Source organism: Corella eumyota, chromosome 6 (assembly GCF_963082875.1).
Source record: "Corella eumyota chromosome 6, kaCorEumy4.1, whole genome shotgun sequence".
Classification (NCBI taxonomy): domain Eukaryota; kingdom Metazoa; phylum Chordata; class Ascidiacea; order Phlebobranchia; family Corellidae; genus Corella; species Corella eumyota.
The window spans coordinates 10977135-10996720 of NC_137495.1; the positions used below are offsets into that span (position 1 = coordinate 10977135).

The 19586-nt window shown below is 32.5% G+C and overlaps 1 protein-coding gene and 1 non-coding gene across 2 annotated transcripts; both read left to right on the top strand.

Moving 5' to 3' along the window:
- Positions 1-258: 258 nt before the first annotated feature.
- Trnal-uaa (transfer RNA leucine (anticodon UAA)) lies at positions 259-341 on the top strand. Its single transcript has one exon. It is a non-coding gene; the product is annotated as a tRNA-Leu (tRNA).
- A 17203-nt stretch (positions 342-17544) lies between these two features.
- On the top strand, positions 17545-19353 carry LOC145755841 (protein FAM200C-like). Its single transcript, XM_082572079.1, has one exon. The coding sequence runs from the start codon at positions 17545-17547 to the stop codon at positions 19351-19353; it is 1809 nt and encodes a 602-aa protein (XP_082428205.1).
- The last annotated feature ends 233 nt before the right edge of the window (positions 19354-19586 follow it).

Consider the following 19586-nt stretch of genomic DNA (forward strand, 5'->3'; position numbering starts at 1 on the left):
TTATTTAAATAAAATGCATATTAAAGGCAATACAAAATGACATTTCCTACCTTAAAATGAACCCCGCAAAAAACTTTAGAATCCCCGAGAAAATAGTAGTGCGCAAAGTTCGCTACGCAAACACCTTGTTTAAACCAACCAAAAAAATGACTTAAAATCAACGTTTTCGAAAGATAATGAGGCATAAAGCTGCCAATCACAATTGGTGGCTTACTTTAGATTTATGTTAATTAGCATCTTAACAAGGCTTCTACACTTACTGGGTTGGCCGAGTGGTTAAGGCGTTGGACTTAAGTTCCAATGGACGAATGTCTGCGTGGGTTCGAACCCCACTCCCAGTAGTTGCATTTTAACTTGATTTATTTTTTTAAAAATGACATTTGGTTCGAAATCGTTTAAACCTTTTTTTATAAAAAAAATTACACAGTAAATTAAAATAGAACCTTTATAATAACTAGACTAAATTTCAGCAAACAAACACGCATCGATGTCGTAAAATATAACCAAACTAAATTTAAAAGCAAAATATTGATCTTATTTTTTATTAATTAAGCATAATTGAGAATAAAATAAGTAAAAATCATGAACCTTTACCACTTTAAGTAAAATGTTTTCGGTAATTTGAGCATTTGCTTAAACAAATAAACGCTGTAAAAGACTCTTGTAGGGAGTGAGGTACAGAAAATTTTAATCCTAAAAAGTATCGACTGAAACTGTGCTCCTTGGTCTGATGAAAATGTTGACGGTAATAAATCTTGCTAGTAAGCATTTGCAAGTTTTATTGCTAAGCGTAGCAAAACCTATCAACGTAACCCCTATTAAGACTATGCAATATAAGGATGTTTATTTAGGCACCTCCTTGTTTGTTATCGCAAAACCAATCACTTACCGAGTTGGAAAATTGGTTTATGGTCTGTCCGAGAATATCCCTAGTCAAAAATTATTTTCAGAAAAAAAAGAATGCTTACCTTTTGTGTATGAAAATAAAATTTGTTGTTTAAAAACTACACCTTGACTTATTCAGCTTCTCATTTTTCAAGTTTTTTACAATTAAACAACAACTAGAAATATAAGACGTCTTATAATACACATGACTTTGTTTTGCTGCGATGCAATATTATCGTTATTAATCGGGTTTTAAAGAACAAAGCAAACTTATTAACCCAACGAGTAAGTTTTACGATTTTGTACAATATGCAATAAAAACGCTTTAAATAGTGTATAAAAAATATTATATGTAATTTTTTTATTACATACATTTCCTACTCTTTATTGCCACTTTTTTATTATTCACGGAGCCCAGTCTCTACTTTAACCTCATCCAATTGTTTATTTTTGTTTTATTAATTTTAAAATGATTTAAAAAAAATTATAATATAGATTTGTTAAAAATGGACATTATGTGCTTACCATCACAAATTAATGCGCAATCTTTGTATACTGCACTACCTTTGGACTGGTTTTTCAAACGAAAAATTAACTGAAAATGTCAAGTTTTTTTTAAGGACTTGGTGGTGGTAAGAGAACGAAGATAAGTGTAAGCTCTTCCGCTTTCTCTTGATGCACGTTTGTTATTTTTACCTCGGATTCAAAAAAAGCTTGGTAAAACTGATTTTCCTTAAAATGTTTCTTGATATCATGTCCTGGAGGTTTTTATCGATAAACTTTTTATTTTTCTACAGTTTCAAAAAAGATTTTAATTTTTTAACTCCAGATTTTAGTCTTCTTAATTTTTGTTGCAAATTTTTTAATTTTATCTTTTATTTTGTTTTTAGATGGTGATTTTGGGCGACATAACTGTAATCAAATTCTATTACATATTCAATTTTGTCTTGGCATAGAGTTTTTTTTTGTTGTTGCAAATGTTGGGGGCAATTAAACATTTATGGAACAATATTTTTTTTTATGGAATATATTTTTTTAATTAAAAACATTTATGGAATATATTTTTTTAATTAAATTATGTTTAGTGAATGGAAAACTTATAAAATAAGAAAAGAAATCTTTTTGTAGACCGATATGTGCAGCGCATGTAACCATTTCAATAACTCTCAATTAAACCTTAATGTTAAATAAAATTTTTAATTCACTTTTTTATAAAAATTAAAAAACATTACTTTTTGTTTATGCATATTAATAAACAAAGTCAGTTGCATGATATACATATTTATTTAGATTCTAAACACAATACGTAAATTCATACTAAATTTTTTAAAACATAATATTAAATGAAATATAAAATTTTAAGGAAAAAAAATTAAAACATGGATGTTTATCGCGAAAGAAATAAATAGACTAATAAGTAAAAAGCACTATCATTGATTAGAAGTTAATTTGTTGCGACCACACTTTCTATATTTTATTTTAAATTTCCTGTTTTAAATTATATTTTTTAGACTAGCTTACAAGATTAAAATGTAAACCCTTAATCTTTGTAATTGCAACCACGCACTACTTCTTAATCTAAGTAAGTACAAAAATGAATTAGTGCTCCAGTTTCACATAAATTATTTCCCTTTTGCCTTTATACGATCAACCCTAACTATTTAAGGTCTTATCCAATACAGTAATAGGCTATCAAGGCTTCTAGGTGGTGGCTTCGTATTTCTTTAAAGATGTCAAATCTTATGTACTTCAAAATTTATTTTTTTCGTTTTTTGTATAGAAACATGCTTGGTGAATTGAAAATGTAGATTTGAAAGGCTGACAGCAATTTTTTTAAATTAAGATTTAATGAATTTCAGCCTTAACCAGCCTAAAAGTTACATCAACGGGATTTTTTAAGTTTTTAGTGCAGTTCAAACCTTCACTTTACTCACATATGTTATATTTTTGGAATACTGTCGATTTTTATTTCCTAAACAAAATTTACAGGCAAAAAACGGACATTTTTGTTTACCTTGCAATGTTTTTTTGGGAATGATCTCGATTTACATGGTTGGCTTCACTTTTTTTAGCGAGTTGGCCATCTAGTGTTTATTATATATCATTGGGTACACCACACTTTACAACGCGATGTTTTTTTTAATTTGGAAAATATTTAAACAGCAACAACAAATATGAACATAAAAAAAAGAAAAAATATACTTAATTATTTCAGTAAACATTTAAAGCATAATGAGTTGTGATAAATATTGTCCGTAGTATTAAACAGGTAATTACCTATTGTCTTAATTATCTATTCACGCTATAACAGGAAGTTTATAATCTTTACTTGACTTATATTACTTCTACTATGTTTTATCACTTTATTAAAACACCAAAGCGATAAATAACAAAATGAACAAGTTAAGTTTATTGATTTTGAGTTTAAATGTTGTAAATGGACAACAATGTTTTATAAAATTAGAAAATAGGCGTCTATGGTTTGCATACAAGAATGTAGCATATCATTTCAGTTTAAATAAGATAAGCCACGCAACAGCAGTCACAAAATGTTTAGAAATGAACTCAAAGTTGGCAACCCCCAAGACATCTGGAATCCGTGATTTTATAAAACAAAGCATAAGAATAAAATTACTTTTGGGTATTAATTTTAATTTGTTATTTATTGTTATGTTTTATAAAACTTATTTTATCAAAAGTTTAAAAATTGGAGATTAATTACCTTCTGTTTTTACCAAGGCAGTATTGGTTTTGAAAGCTGTGTTATTGCTATCCGTTCATATAACCGAAAAACTATTTAACCAAATGTATATTTTCTCTAAAGTCAATTTTCAAAATCGTATGGCAGTTATTTGTTTTCACTTCGTCGGACTCTAAAATGTTTTTTTTATTCAGCCCGTACAATTTTTCTACATTAAACATGTATGTAAATATAGCATATTTAAAACTATTGTTATATTTACTTAACTTTTACAATATTAGGTCAAAATTTTTTTTTACTGGATCGGCCTAACAAGAACCAACCCAGCTAATAAGGATTCCTCGTTTAAGTGGACGATGGAACAACTTTGCGGAGTAACCAATCTGACTGGAATGGTGGTGAACCTAACGGGGTCTGCAAATGGAAAAACAGTAAGTACACTGTAATACGTTCTTTATGGATTTTGATGTAAGGTAATATTTACAGCTAATAGTAAAATACAACTTCCTTTTAATGTCATATGTGCGAGCTACGTGTTAACATCGCCAACGCGAATAGGATGACGTTGTTGCAATTTGAACTTTAAAAATTAGTAATTCTAAGCTAAGGCCAGTATGCCAGACCACTGGATAATATACTAATTTTATTTCCATATCTCCTTAAGGAATAGGTTTTTATTTTTTATCGGGTAAGGGTGTTCGGTTTGGAACATGTTCGAGTTATCTGTGAATGCCGCGCTTAAGGGCGAATAGCGTGATATTGGTGCGGCTCGTGCCCGAAACCTTTCGGCTCGTAGTCTGACGCCATGACAGGTTCACCTTACTACCGAACTGGATAAAATTCTATTTATCTTCGGGTTAATTAGGTTCTAACAGATATCGTGATTTCCGCACCAGGAATTGCAAAACAGAGTATAGTTTGTTTTCAGTTATTAACCACGCGTTGATATTTCATTTGCAGTGGCTAGCTTCACAATGTCCACACCCATAACATAACGTCTTTTAATGTGCTGTCTCTCATATCACCCCGCATCACATAAAGGAAATGGTTGCACTAGCAATCAATTCCACATCACCCATTGCCAGAAAAAGAGCCACTATTAAAAAAAAACACAATTTAAAGCATCAAATTTTAACAAGTTAAATAAGCGAACAATTGAACCAAGTTGTAGCAAAACAAAACGCAAAGAAAACACAAGGAATAAAATTAAAAAAAACTTGTAAAACACAACAATATTAGGTTGACAGGAGTAACATAGATATAGATATATTTTTTTATGACCCCGGTTTTATAATATTTTTTTTTTTTTTTTGTTTAATTGTATTAATATTTTTTTTTTTTATTTATATAATACTTTTTTTATTTAGTTATTTTTTTTGTAATTGATTTATGGTTTATATGTCGTTTCTAATGTCATTTTGTAATAAAGGGTATTGTATGTTAACATTTCTATTAGGTGGTGATTCTACCCTATTATTTGATAAACGTATATGGTCATTGCTATTTGGTTGGTATGTGTGTGACCGGTTAATTATTTCGCCCATTACTGTATTTGAATTATCGTCATCGTGGCGTTTTTTTTTGAATTTTGGTTTTAAGTGTGGTTATATAATGACGTGAGAAGTAAATTGTGAAGACTATACCCCAGAATTGTGACAAAATATAACTAATTAGCAAAAACACATTTACTATTGGGTCTGTTATATTTGAAATTGCTCTTAAAAATCCTGAAGTTATTATAGAATCAAATTCGTTTGATAAAAAATCCATATCTAATGTTTGAGTATAATTTTTAGTACCATGTATAAGCCGTGTAATTTTTTCGTTTGTGATCGAAGAACTTGCTCTTTGATTTTGTAAACTGTTAATGTCGCTAAATGAAAATTCCGTTTGTTCAGGGTGTAAAGCATTAACTGTTACACGTATCTCCGTGTTGGAATGATGGCTGTATTTTAATTACATGTGCATTAGCCAAAACTAGTGAATAGTTTTCAAACATTACAAAATTGTCTAAAATTTTAAAAGTGAAATAGCGTCCTAATTTGTATGTTTCTAAAAGGGTAACGGTATCAAAAACAATGTTATCCTCATGCAATTGACCTATTTGAATTGTATTATTGTTAGGTTTCGTGTAAGCAATAAGTGGTCGGGTCGAAAACAAATTTTTATATTTTAACGAGTGTAAAAGTGTCCCATTGATGTTCTGACAATGTGTTCGGTAAATTATGTCTCCTAACGACATTGCGGCAGTTGGAGTATTTAATATTTGTGATAACACTGCACTGGGGTAAGACTTGGCCAGAATTTTATAAATATTGGTTAGAGCTGCCTGGAATTGACATTCCAAGAGTTCTTGATTTTCTTTGACGATCATAAAAAAAGCAACATTTAAACTTGAATCATTAGTGAAATATGTGGAAAGGTGTGTGGTGCTATTAAGTTTGAATGGATTTGCAAAAGGAGCGATGTGAGATCTAGCTACTTCTATCTTGGTAAGGGCATCACATTCTTCAGTAAGAGCTAGGATTAAACCTCCGTTATCACACAACCAAGATTTAACTTTATCTGATTCTTTAAAACAGGAAAAAATTCTCCACAGTTTGTCCAGGTTGTAAAATCTGTTGAAAGATGTAAAAGTTGGATCCGATAAACTTGACCAGTGGCATTCTTATGGATAAGCATGTCATCGTTTCCAAGTGATTGTAAAGGTGGACAGTTGTAGTTTTCAGGAACATCCCATATAATAGTGGAAGAGGTCAGATGACATTGGCCTTTTGAAATGTGACAAGGGGACATGTTAATCAGAGGGTTAAGCATAGCATCATTCATAAAGTCATATTTCATTTCAACCTTTGTAAGTTTAATATTTAATTGTTGACCATGTGATGTTGTGGGCCAGTTATATTCTATTTTGGGTTTGATTGTTGTGGCATAAATTCCATCTGACTGTTTGGTTAAAGTGCCTAAGTATGGGTCTTATAGTGTTCTCGCAATTTCATGACATTGCGCAGAACTGGGTGCCGAGTCAAAGATTGTGTGTTCATTTAAAGTGCAAGCACCAAAGAAATAATTAGTTGTTGTCCAGATTGTTCTAAGATATTGGCAAATATAACCTGAAACTGTTTGAAGTTGATCTGTTGCTTTATACACTTTACCCTTGCATTTTTTGGTAGATCCGTGGCGATGTTTACTACAAGATTGGGGGGAAGAAATTGTAAATTGTCCCTCATGTAAACCTTTATGGCATAATTTAAGCTGCAGTTGCTCAATAGCAACAATGCCATAAACAAAAAGAAACAATAGAGACAGAAGAGAAACGAATTGCATGTTTGTTATTTTTAGTCTAAATAACGTTTTGGGGCAAAAATTTTTCGTCCTGTTCTGGTCCTTTGAATTGGCTGAGTTGGTGGTAACGATTGGTTGTGCTCCGAAGAATTTATCAAATCACAATTTAAATTACTATTATTTCCTATTTCTGTAAAATCAGAAGAAAAAGAATCATTATCATTGGTATTTTCAGTTAATATCCAGTCGTCTAAAGTTGCATTGCTAATAAGCGAATCTGGTAAGAATATATGAGCTACCTTCAGTCTGTCTACTGAAACCTTATCAGTTTTATTTTCGGTGTATTGCAACTTAAAAGCTTTAAGTGTTCTCTCCGAAACTTTGTAGGGTCCTTTATAAGTTGGAAGTAAGCTAGTATGACTTGCATCATCTCTAACATACACATGGGTGCAAGTGTGTAATTTTGGGTCAATATATGCAGCGCGAGGTGCAACTCTGGTTTCAGTTGCTCGTAAATTGGACAGAAAACTAGCCAACTTATTAGCATAATCAGATTGTTTAAGTGACTCATCATAAAAATCGTCTGTTACTAAGTCAGCTGGTAAACGTAAAGTGGTGCCATAAACTAACTGAGCACTGGAGACTTGCAAATCTTCTTTAAGAGCGGTTCGTAACCCAAGCAACACAAAAGGTAGATTTTCAAACCAATCAAGAGCATTGGAATGAGCCCGTAACGAAACTTTAAGACTTCTGTGTACTCTTTCGATTAACCCATTTTGAGCTGGACTGTAAGCCAATGTGAGTTTATGTTTAATATTTAGGTAATCAGTAAACTGTTTAAAAGCATTTGAAAGAAAAACGCTTCCACGATCTGTTCGTAGTTTATAAGGACAACCAAATCTAGCAATGTAATTTAAAGCAAAGGCATTGATTATTGTTTTAACTGTTACATCTTGAATCGGAACACATTCTATCCATCTTGTAAAACGATCAATACAGGTTAAGCAATATTTGTAACCCTGTGAAATTGGAAGAGGGTCTAGTTACTTTTGATCGTTGACATGCTAGGCACGTCTGGCAAAAGGTTGAAATTGTTGAGTTCATCCTTGGCCATACGAAATTTTTTGCAATCAGTTTTTGGGTGGGTCGAACGCCTACATGTGACAGATTGTGATATGAATTGAAAATAGCTCTATACATTTGACATGGTACAATGGGTCGTAATTTACCCGTAGAAATGTCACACATCAAAGTTACGTCGTGAAAATCAAAATAGTGTTCGACCAGAACCAAATTTGAATTAGAGTTTCTTAAGTGTTGTATTTGTTGGTTTGTTTCTTGTAATTTCGCCAGCTTTTTGAAATCAATATTTGGAATGTCATCTAAGATAAGATTAACTTCATTTTGTCGTGATAATGCATCACAAGGCTGATTTAAAGTACCTTCAATGTGTCGAATATCAAGATCATAAGCAGAGTAATGAGACTGGGCTTTTCCAAAAGATTTGCTATAAAACGCAAGAGGGCGCCATTGATCCTCTACTTTCTGGGCTACGTATGCTCCCATTCCAGACTTAGAAGAATCAACTACTAATTTGGTTGGTGCGTTATGTTTATGGAATTCAAGCAGGCATTGCTTGCTTAAGAGAGATTCGGCTGTTTCGAAAGACTGAGAAGAACTATCGTCCCATTTAATGTTGGCCATTTTTCCGCGTTTATTTGAAATGAGATTATATAGAGATTGAATATGCTCTGCTAAATGGGAAACGAATTTGCTGTAAAATTGGAGCATACCAAGAAATCGACGAAGAGCACGTTGCGTCATTGGTTTGGGGTAATTTTCTATTGCTTCAACTTTATCAGGATTAGGTTGAATGCCATTTTTATTGATTAGATGTCCAAGAAATACTATTTGTGATTGACCAAATACACATTTGTCAATTGATAACTGACAACCAAATTTATCTAATCTTGCAAAAACTTGCCTTAAAGTGCGTTCATGAGTTAGCACGTTATTAGAAAAAACAATAATATCATCCATGTAGATAAAGATATTTCTAATGTCTTGAAGAACATGAAACATAAATTTAACAAAAGAAGCTGCACTGTTAGAAAGTCCAAATGGTAAAACGAGGTATTCGTAGGTCATTATATTGGTTCTTATGCAAGTTTTATGAATATCATCTGGATGAACACCTACATTATAATATGCCGAAGCCAAATCTAATTGAGAGAATATTGTCATATCATAAACATCATTGGTGAAATCCTGAAGATTAGGCATTGTGAAAGAGTCGCGTTTAGTAACTTTGTTAAGTGCTCGGTAATCACATACCAGGCGTAAATATTTGTCCCTTTTTGGTACTAAGTGAAGAGGGCTGGAGTAGTCGGATGTTGCCAAGCGGATTATTCCTTGGTTAAGCATGTCGTTAAGCTTTGCTTTAACAATTTTGGAATTTTCCGGTGAAAGATGCCTTGCTTTGCAAGTCACAGGAAGTGATGTCCCGGTATCTATTCGGTGGGTAAAGCCATGAATAAGGTAACCTTTGCGAAACGTTTTCTGCAAAAGCCCGGGAAATTCATCAACAATATCGCGTAGATATTGCGGCAGATTATGAAAGGTTGAATGTGAATCTATTGGCTCACACGGATCAAAACCCGTGTGATTGGACATAGACTATGAACAATTCTGCAAATTCACAACTGATGTAGATGGATTGACAACGGTTGAAAACATGTTTTCGTCCGCTGTGTCTACTTTTCCACCAGCGACGAGGTTGAGGAGATTGAGGGGTTTAACAGAGTTAATATTGCGTCGGCCTGTAATTTAGAAGTTTGCATCCCCATGGGAGCAGAAGGGATTGTCTCTGTAATACAATTCCTATGAGTGCTAGTTGCACGATTAATTTGTTGGCTAGTTGCCGTATTTATATGTGTTTCTTGTGCTAGTTGCACAGTTCTATGCGATTGCCTTTGATATATAGGTGAGTATAAGGAATATATATTTTGTGCTTGTTGCACATGTTCGGGCGGTTGCCACATAGACAAGGAGTATATAAGAAAAGAAGAGAAAGAAACATTAGTTTCTGAACTTGATGGTTTGGTTAAAGGATGGGTCTCTAGAGTTACCGGATCCTCCAACGCAGTCGACGTTGTAGAAGACACCATACAAGGTTGAGAAGCAGGATCAAGTTTGGAATTAATTGAATCAATGAGTTAAATTATTCACATCAGTATATAAAGTGTTATTTGTTATCCCATGATTTACTTGCGAATCATGGGATTTCGATCGTTTTTTGGATACGAACAAGGTTGTATGCATTTAAAAGCTTTGGGGCCAAAACGGTCGTGATAGTAGCGATAACTAAGGTTTCGATTATAGATGTTTGGAAATGGCGGCGTATTACCTTGTGTTTGTTTGGGTTGATAAAACTGTCTGTTATTGGTTTGACGTTCAAAGTTAGAGTTAAATCGAGGTCTTAGGGTAAAATCACGTTTCGAAGTGCTAGGTATGTTTGAGCTATATTGAAAGTGTTTAGGTTGCTCTTCGACTTCCATTAGTTTAAGTTTTTTTGTTAAATCGGCAATTCGTTCGCCAAGAAGGTCATTAATTAAATCTTGATTAACGGTTGTAGCGGTATTATCAGGATGCGTAATTGGTTTTATTGAGGACATCATACTATCGGCAATGTTAGCTAACTCCTCTAATGATTTATTTTCTTGGCATTTTAAAATTAATGTGATTTGCGTAGGTAGTTTTTGCATAAACAGGATTTTAACGAGATTTTTTGATGTTTCGTCTTGTTTAAAGTCAATGCATTTTAACATTTGATAAAGAAGGGATGAGGTTTTTTATCACCTAATTCCATATCATACAATAAGTAACGACTCATTGCTTTTTGAAAAAAAATGTATCATTTTTAATTGATCGTATGGAAAGTTAATGTCTTTATAATGAAGAATAAAACCGATTTTTTCAAAAATATTTTTATCAAGATTTTAAAGAACTAAACTATTTTTAGATTCTTGTTCAGAAAAGGCCGCTTCATAAAAAATTTCGTCAATTAATTTAAACCATAGTTGTACATCACTTTGAATAAATTGCGGTAAAGTTATAGAACTACGGCGAAGCGTTTCCGTAAATTCTTGAAATTCCGAATAATAAGCATTATTTTGATTCGGTGCCATTACATTATAATTACGCGTTTGTTTATCGACTAAATGCATTTCTATTGGGGGAGATGTTTGAAAGTTATTGTCAATACTAGTAAGGGGTTTATCTATTTTTCGATTAGAGGGCGGTGGGGTTAACTGACTGTGATATACTTGCGAAGGGTTTATTGAGGGCAAAAGCGAAGAACTAGTTTGTATATTCCGATTTATTGCAGGTGGTTGTAAATTAGCGTAATCGTTTGTACCAGGTGGTTGTGTAATTACACTGTCTTGTGATTCGTGCGATTCATTGGAATATTCAATGTCTGTTTCGTTATTGTTATTATTATGGGATAAGGGTTCTAATGACTTATTTTTGTGGCTTTTTTTAAGGTTAAGTAACTTGTCCATGTTATATTTTAGTTTATGTTATATTGTTTAAATAATAAAAATTAAATAACCAAGTTAACCTAAGAAAAATTTAATTTGTTTTAGACTGATTGTATAAACTTGTCAGAGGTCATAAAATAGTGAAATGTGACCGTATTACATACAACGTAATAAACACTAATTTAGCTAAAATTTTGACACAAATTTTGTATAAAAAAATATTATGAATAATAAGAAATTATCTGTAAGATCTATTTAAAAAAAAAACTGTAAATGAAAAGAAATACCTTTAGCTGGTCTTCGTCAAACAAGGATGGGGTTGGATGTTGATTCGGAAATGCCGTGACCTCCAAAAGACTTCTTAGACCGAGTCTGATCTGTGCACTGCCGAAATGAGCTGAATTTCTGATGACTGGTCCTGGCTTAACTTGAAAGCGAATGATAACGAAAAAAATGTCTATTTTGCAACTTGAAATGCTATCGCCTGTTTCGAAAACTTCTCCGTAAGAAAGTTGCGTTCACCGGTTAAATGGCCTCTACTACCATAAAATAAGCGGAATTCACGATCGGGGTTCACCACTTGTAGAGTTTATTGTTATTTATTTCTAATTGTGTTGGTTTACGAAAATGTTATTGACTCCTTATTAACTAGATGGCTAGCTAATTTATTGACAACTTGGTTGTATAATAACAGTTTACACTTTTTATTAGTGAAACGGCGATAGATTCGACGTACTAAATTAAAATATACAAAAATGCGAATAATCACAACAATAACTATAGCTTATACGTAATTTTTATCTCTTCTCAAAATTAAGCAAAATAAATTCAACTATATATAGGCGATCTAATGACTCAAATTAAGGAAACAAGTGATGTGTCATGCGATATAAAACGATAAATGATTGACAGCATATTCCGGAGTTTGTCCATAAACACATTATTCGTGTTCTCGTGAAGCTTAATGCTTCCTGGTGCTCCTTTGCTAACCCTCGATACAGCTGTTGTTTATCTTCGGGTTAATTAGGTTCTAACAGATATCGTGATTTTCGCACCAGGAATTGCAAAACAGAGTATAGTTTGTTTTCAGTTATTAACCACGCGTTGATATTTCATTTGCAGTGGCTAGCTTCACAATGTCCACACCCATAACATAACGTCTTTTAATGTGCTGTCTCTCATATCACCCCGCATCACATAAAGGAAATGGTTGCACTAGCAATCAATTCCACACTACAACATGGGTGTTATCCTGGTACACTTTATGATTATACTTGCTTTAAACGCGAAATGTTAAGTTTGTAAATCTTGTTGAATTTTTTGCAAACCATGTTGTATATTTATATAAGAATAATATTTGGTAAAAGCTAGTTCGTTATAACGTTAAGTACTGGATAATAAACTACAATAAGTACTCTTTTTTACCTGCTCCTAATCATTATTAAAATTGAACTACGCACACCCAGCAGTTAAGTTTTACTACCTTTAAAAAACTACATGTAAACGTCAGGTTTAAGTATGATCAGTATGTCATTGCTGCGAATCAAACTCGAACCCTTTCGGCCTGTAATCGACTGTTTTGGTGTTTCAGCAGTGGAATACTTGTTCCAACAAATATTAATGTGCCTTATTTTCTAGGTCACACAAAACTACTGTCTACGTATAGAAACTTATATTGTTTATGTAGGACTAAAATTGCTTTTATGTTTTGTTTTAATGTCTAATTAAATTTTATTTTGCAGGTCAACCAAATTCTGGATATGTAGAATTTAATGCACGTAAGTTAATTTTACCATTTTTTTTATTAATAAACTTAACTCTGACATGTAACGATTTAAAATTATGTAAGAAAGCAGTTCTAATCTGTCCTGTTTTTTTATATTTTAAAATACTTAGGATACATGGTTTTATAACTAAGTTTTATTTTTAAAATAATTTATTTTGCAGCTAAACCAGTTTGTTAACACGTCAAATTTTAAAGCAGATTGCATTTACAAGCAGTTCTTACATGTCTTTATTTTTCCAATACTTTTTATTAAATTTTAATTTATTTTGCAGCCGACACAGTTGATGGATATGTAGAAGCTGTTGCACGTAAGTTTATTATAATTTTTTTTAATATAACACTTATAATGCAAAGGTATAAAAGTGTGTAAATAAGCAATTTTTATTTAACCTGAATTATTAGTTTTTTGAAAAACTTTTTTAATTTTTATAATGGGACTGGTTTTGATTTTAGTTTGTTTGTGTGTCAGCGAGATACAATGCATTTAATGCAATCACTTCCTTATATTTATTGAACACATTGTTATCTTCATATAGTACATCACAAAAAATAAAAAAAAGGTTTTTCCTTATAGCGTTTAGCTGCCCAATGAAAGGATTTATTAAAGTAAGCGTACATAAACCAAATTTTATTTTTTTTACAGACAATCAACAAAACGTTTACAGGAATTCTCGTAATTGAAAATACATAAAAACTGTTATTTTGTTTATGTGTAGATTTCATTGCCTTTTAAATGTGAGAAATTGTGTTTGGTATAAACTGGGCTTTGCTGAGATGATCGAGCTTATATATTATCTATTGCAATATAATCTAAACTTTATGATAACTTTTAACATAATTATACAAATCAAAACTCGCGGCAATATTTGAACCTATTTTATAAATTCTTGTTGCACTGTATCTCTTTTTTTAATGATGAATTTTTTGCAACTAAAAATTATTTTAATATCTATCGCATGTGTTCGCTTTACGTTAAAACTTTTATGTGAACAATTTAACAAGATTTTAAAAACTTGATGAGTGTTTTTTATAGAGTATTAAGATAATTTATAACCTTCTTTTGTATTTTATATCCTTATATATCAATATAAATACTTCCGCTATATCTAAATTAACGACATGCTAATAAACAAGCAACTTCTGCTTAAATTATCCACAATAACACAAAAAATAAATTTATTGTTTGTATGAATTAATAAAATGAATTTAATTTTTAGAATTTTGTAAATATTCTTTTTGTACTTTTAACAGTAATATTTTGTATGTGATTGCATAAGTTAAAATATGGTCTGCGATTTAGCCTTGTAGGCAATTAAGCATGGGCGCAGATGCCTTTAGGCCTTCAAGTTTACTCGGGTCGCTGTGCGGTCATTAGTGCGTGTTACGAAGTGTATACAGTTTTATATTGCTAGACTTAATTTACTGTGCCGTTTACTGCGGGATATAGATGTGTTTAATTATCTAATATACACAGAGTGTACAGAAAGTATGTTTACAAACTGGTGTTGTGATCCATAAGTAAGGACAGTAATAATGTTAGTTTTTATTTACATCAGCAATGAATAAATATGACGTTACAATATCTCATGGTATGAAACAACAACACAACGGTTTTTAGGTAAGGATATTTTTAATAGTTAACAAGATTAAAAACTTACTTTTTATTTAAATAACTCTACAAAATGAGCAAAACTTACTAATTTAGCACCTTTATTTTACAGTCATAGCAGAGTTGCGTAAGACTACCAACACTAACATAAAAATAATTTGATAACTTCTGAAACGTTGTGAATATTTGGTAAATATTTTAACATAATTTTGACAATGTATTATATACAAACAATACATGTATATATATTTATTTACGTATGCAATATCATTTACAAAATTTCAACATAAATAAAAGTTTATTTATTGTTTTTATTTGCATTGATTTTTGAATTTTAAATATTGACAGAAAAATCAGGAACTGCGCTTAGAAACAAAATTAGGGATTTACACTCTCGACCGGTGGATTAAAAGTCCAACGCTCTACCGACTAAGCTAACCGGTCACGCTTTACTTAATGTGTGCTTGGGTACATGATTATAGTTGATATTCGTGTAGCTTATCTGACACATATAACAATCAAAATCACTTTACAATATTTTTAAACTATTTAAAAGTAATTAAACACAAAGATTTGTTAATTTTTTCTCTTTTTCCGAGAAAAATTTTTTTCTCTTTTTCCGAAGTTCGAGAAAAATGAATTCAAAACATATATATATATATAATCTTAGTAGAAAAAAACTGGTGCGACAGCAAAGATCACCAGGTTTTTACTGATTCGCAAGTTATTCCCTATGATGTTTTTGTCGAGGCAAAAGTAGCGCCTGGCAACAACGGTAAAGCAAAGAACTTTATCCTCAAGGTCAACGGGGTAAAAAAGAGTAAAGATCGGGGCTACAAAAAAAAAAAAATTACATTGAAAGTAAACAAACGCTACCAACTGGTCACATTGGTTTTTACCCTAGACTTGCGTTAACCTACCTATACGCCCGTTAAATTTTTGTGAATAGCGACACGGTAATCTGTTAAACTAATTGGGCTAACTTTTAAAGCTTAGGTTTTCCTGTTGGTAAATTACGATGTAATTTAATTAAAACTTTTTGGGTGTTTGTGGTTATTTAGCAAATTAAAAGTAATTTATAATCATTTTTTTTAACTTAAACCTTTTAAAATCGTTTAAATATTTCTAAACATGCAAATTGTATAAATTTAAAAAAAAATCAGTGCATATACATATAACATCAATTACAAAATAGTAACTGGAATTTATTTTTAGGTTAAAATAGAATATTAAATTTTTTAAACAAATAAGTTTTGTGTTTTACCAAAAATTAAATTGGTCGAAGTATGGGAAAAAGTGGCAGAGGTGGAGAAAGGGCAGAGGTAGTGTGAGGGGAAAATGGGTATGGCGGAGAAGAGGGAATAGGAGTTTAAGTTCTGGGAGAAAAGGAGAAGGTCGGGTGGATAGTAATTGCAAATATAATAGCCAAATATATATTATCAATGTTAAATAAAAACTTTTATTTAAAAGAAACGAAAACATAAAAAAGAAAAATGCACAAAGGAAGCAAGAAGGAAAGGTAATTTAAATCTTAATAAAATGACAATGGAGCTATCAATACAAATTTAAAACATAACTTAATTAATGAAGTCCAATTAGCGACAACGGTTATCAAATGGAAACGCTAGTAAGTAATGAGATAAGATAACAATTACGACGTCATCAGTAAGGGAGGAGGGGCAAAAATATGAATCATTACCTGAAGCAAATAAACGACTTGAAAAAAACAAACGTTAACAACTGTATTTAATAACAATATTCTACAATAAAACAATAAAAAATTATTGGAATCATATTTGTAAATATCTAAAGGGGGCACCAACACACATTGTAGTGCGCGCAAGAAAAATTCGGATTGTTGCTTGTGGGAAAAGCGGTTTATAATATTTAGGAAATAACAACCTCAACTTTGGTTACTTAATTCTGGCAGTTAATTTTTATTGGAAAGTTAATTGAAACATTTGGAAAACTTTACCTGTTCTGGTTTAAGCCGTGTTACTGGGGATCGAATCCAGGATCTCCTGTTTACAAGACCGGCACTTTTCCACTAAGACCTAGGTTCTTAACCTGTGTTCGATCGAACCCCAGGGGTTCGGCGAGGCAGTCTCGGGGGTTCGGCGAAGGTAACACAACACCTAAGTATATTCATAAACACAAGTAGTTTAACAGAATTAACTAAAATTCCATTTAACTAATATTTTAACAATTTTCTACGCAAAAATTGTATGAAAGATAGAAAATTGTATTTGCTCTAACAAATTCTCGCATGGATAGGTATTATTTAAGTTTGTCCCCAATTTCCATTCACGTTACAATGTGTTTTATGACGTAATAATGTTTGGTTAAAGTCGTTTTTAAAAATTATCTGTTTTTCTTTTATTTTAATCGTATTTATTTTAAAAACAATGTTACGAAAAATGTTTGCGCGGAAAAATCTTGTATTATAGATGTGTGTGTGTCTGTAGGTGAGGATTTTTACGTGTGTATTAAAATATGGAATGATAATTATTTTATTAAATCAAAACTAAAGAATAGTCTGTACTACATGTCATCATGAGAAAATTGCAGGTGTGCGTTTGTGTCCGTTTAGTTCACCACACTTGTCTAATACATGTACATCAGCAATAGGCTATTTGCGCTGCAGGCAATACGATGCGCCCAGTAGTCGACTTGTGACTGTCGTGAGCATATGTAATTTGTAATTTTTTTTATAGTTAAACCCTATTAATACAAAACTATGTCAAGCAAAAAAAGAAAGTGGTCGGACGAATACGTACAGTATGGTTTCACATGCATTACGGATAATGATGGAAGTCAGCGTCCTCAGTGTATGATTTGCAATGCTAAGTTGAGCAATTCTAGCCTAGCACCGGCAAAACTAAGGGAACACTTCCTAAAGCTGCATAAAGATGGTAAACACAAGAACACAACAATTGCTGAATTCAGGGTGAAGAGAGCTAGATTCGACGACAAAGGTACTTTGCCTGTCCTTGGCTTTGCACCCATTAACAAACCGGTTTTAACAGCATCATACGAAGTTGCGTACCTTATTGCAAAGCAGGGCAAACCACACACTATTGGTGAAACATTGGTAAAGCCAGCTGCGTTGAAGATGGCAAATATCATGCTGGGTAAAGCTGCTGAAAAAAAGTTGTCCCAAATTCCTCTTTCAAATGACATCATCAGCAGCAGAATTGATGACATGAGCCGTGACATTTTGGCTCAAGTCGTTGCGGATTTGATTTCAAGCCCAGCAAAATTCGCCCTCCAACTCGACGAGAGCACCGATGTCTCCAGTCTAAGCCAGCTTGTTGTGTTTGTGCGTTATGTAAAAGACGACATCATAAAAGAAGACTTTTTGTTCTGTAAACCTCTCACAACAACAACTAAGGCAGCCGACGTGAAGAAACTTGTGGATAATTTTTTCAGAGACAACAATCTTTCTTGGAATATGGTTTCTGCAGTTTGTTCAGACGGAGCTCCAGCAATGCTGGGACGAAAATCTGGTTTCGGTGCGCTGGTGAAAGCCGATGCATCACACATCATTGTTACACACTGTGTTCTGCACAGACATGCATTGGCAGCAAAGACCTTGCCTCCAAAACTGGCAGAAGTATTAAAAATTGTAGTGGAATGTGTGAACTATGTGCGAAATAGTGCTTTAAAGCACCGCATTTTCAAGGAGTTGTGTAATGAAATGGGCTCTGAATTTGAGGTACTTTTGTACCATTCTAATGTTCGGTGGTTATCCAGGGGAAAGGTGCTAAATCGTGTTTTTGCTTTGCGTGTTCAATTAGCCACGTTTTTGCAAGAGCACCAACACTGTCATGCAGATTTCTTTACAAATTCTAAGTTCATTCTTATTTTGGCATACATGGCCGATATCTTTGGTGCTCTCAATCATCTTAATCAACAAATGCAGGGCGGTGGGGTCAACATCATCGAAGCTGAAGAAAACCTGAAGGCTTTTCAAAAAAAGCTCCCGTTATGGAAACGACGAACAGAAAATGATAACTTTGCAAACTTTTCTCTGCTGGATGACTGTATAAGTAAGACCGAGGACGATCCCAGTATCGGAGACATTTCTGTACCCGGAGACGTAAAACAAGCAATTACCATGCATTTAGATGAGCTTGCAAAGTCTTTTGACGGATATTTCCCTACCAGAGAGTCATATCCAGCATGGGTAAGACAGCCGTTCACGTTTAGTATTGCGACAGCAGATGTCAATGATGAATACCTCGACGAAATCATTGAACTGCAGCAAAGTCAGGTTCAACAGCAACTCTTCAGAATATCAACACTCTCGACGTTTTGGTGTCATCAAATTAAAGCGTACCCTCTTATTGCTAAGAAAGCTTTCGAGATACTTGTACCATTTGTTACAACATATCTTTGCGAGCATTCCTTTCCAAGGATGGTAGACATAAAAACAAAGAAAAGAAACAGGCTTTGTTGCGAAAATGATATGAGAGTGGCACTTGCCAAGATTAAGCCTCGGATTTCTGAAATTGTCTCTCAAAAGCAACAGCAAAAATCACATTGATTTGCAATACATATTCATAATGTTTTTGTGAAAGGTTTATATTTTGTTGATTTTGTTCTTTAAATACAGTGGTTCTGTGTGCAAATGATGCATAGCTCATATTGTGCGCTAATACAATATTTCGTATGTTTTGAATTTGAAATTATGCTGGTTTATTTAGGTGTAACATTATTTTATTTATCCTTATTATATATACATATATATTTCCAACGATAAAGGGTTCGATGACTGTA

Bases quoted from the DNA above. Each gene is read 5' to 3' on its own strand.
- LOC145755841 (XM_082572079.1), top strand. From the start codon at position 17,545: ATGTCAAGCAAAAAAAGAAAGTGGTCGGACGAATACGTACAGTATGGT.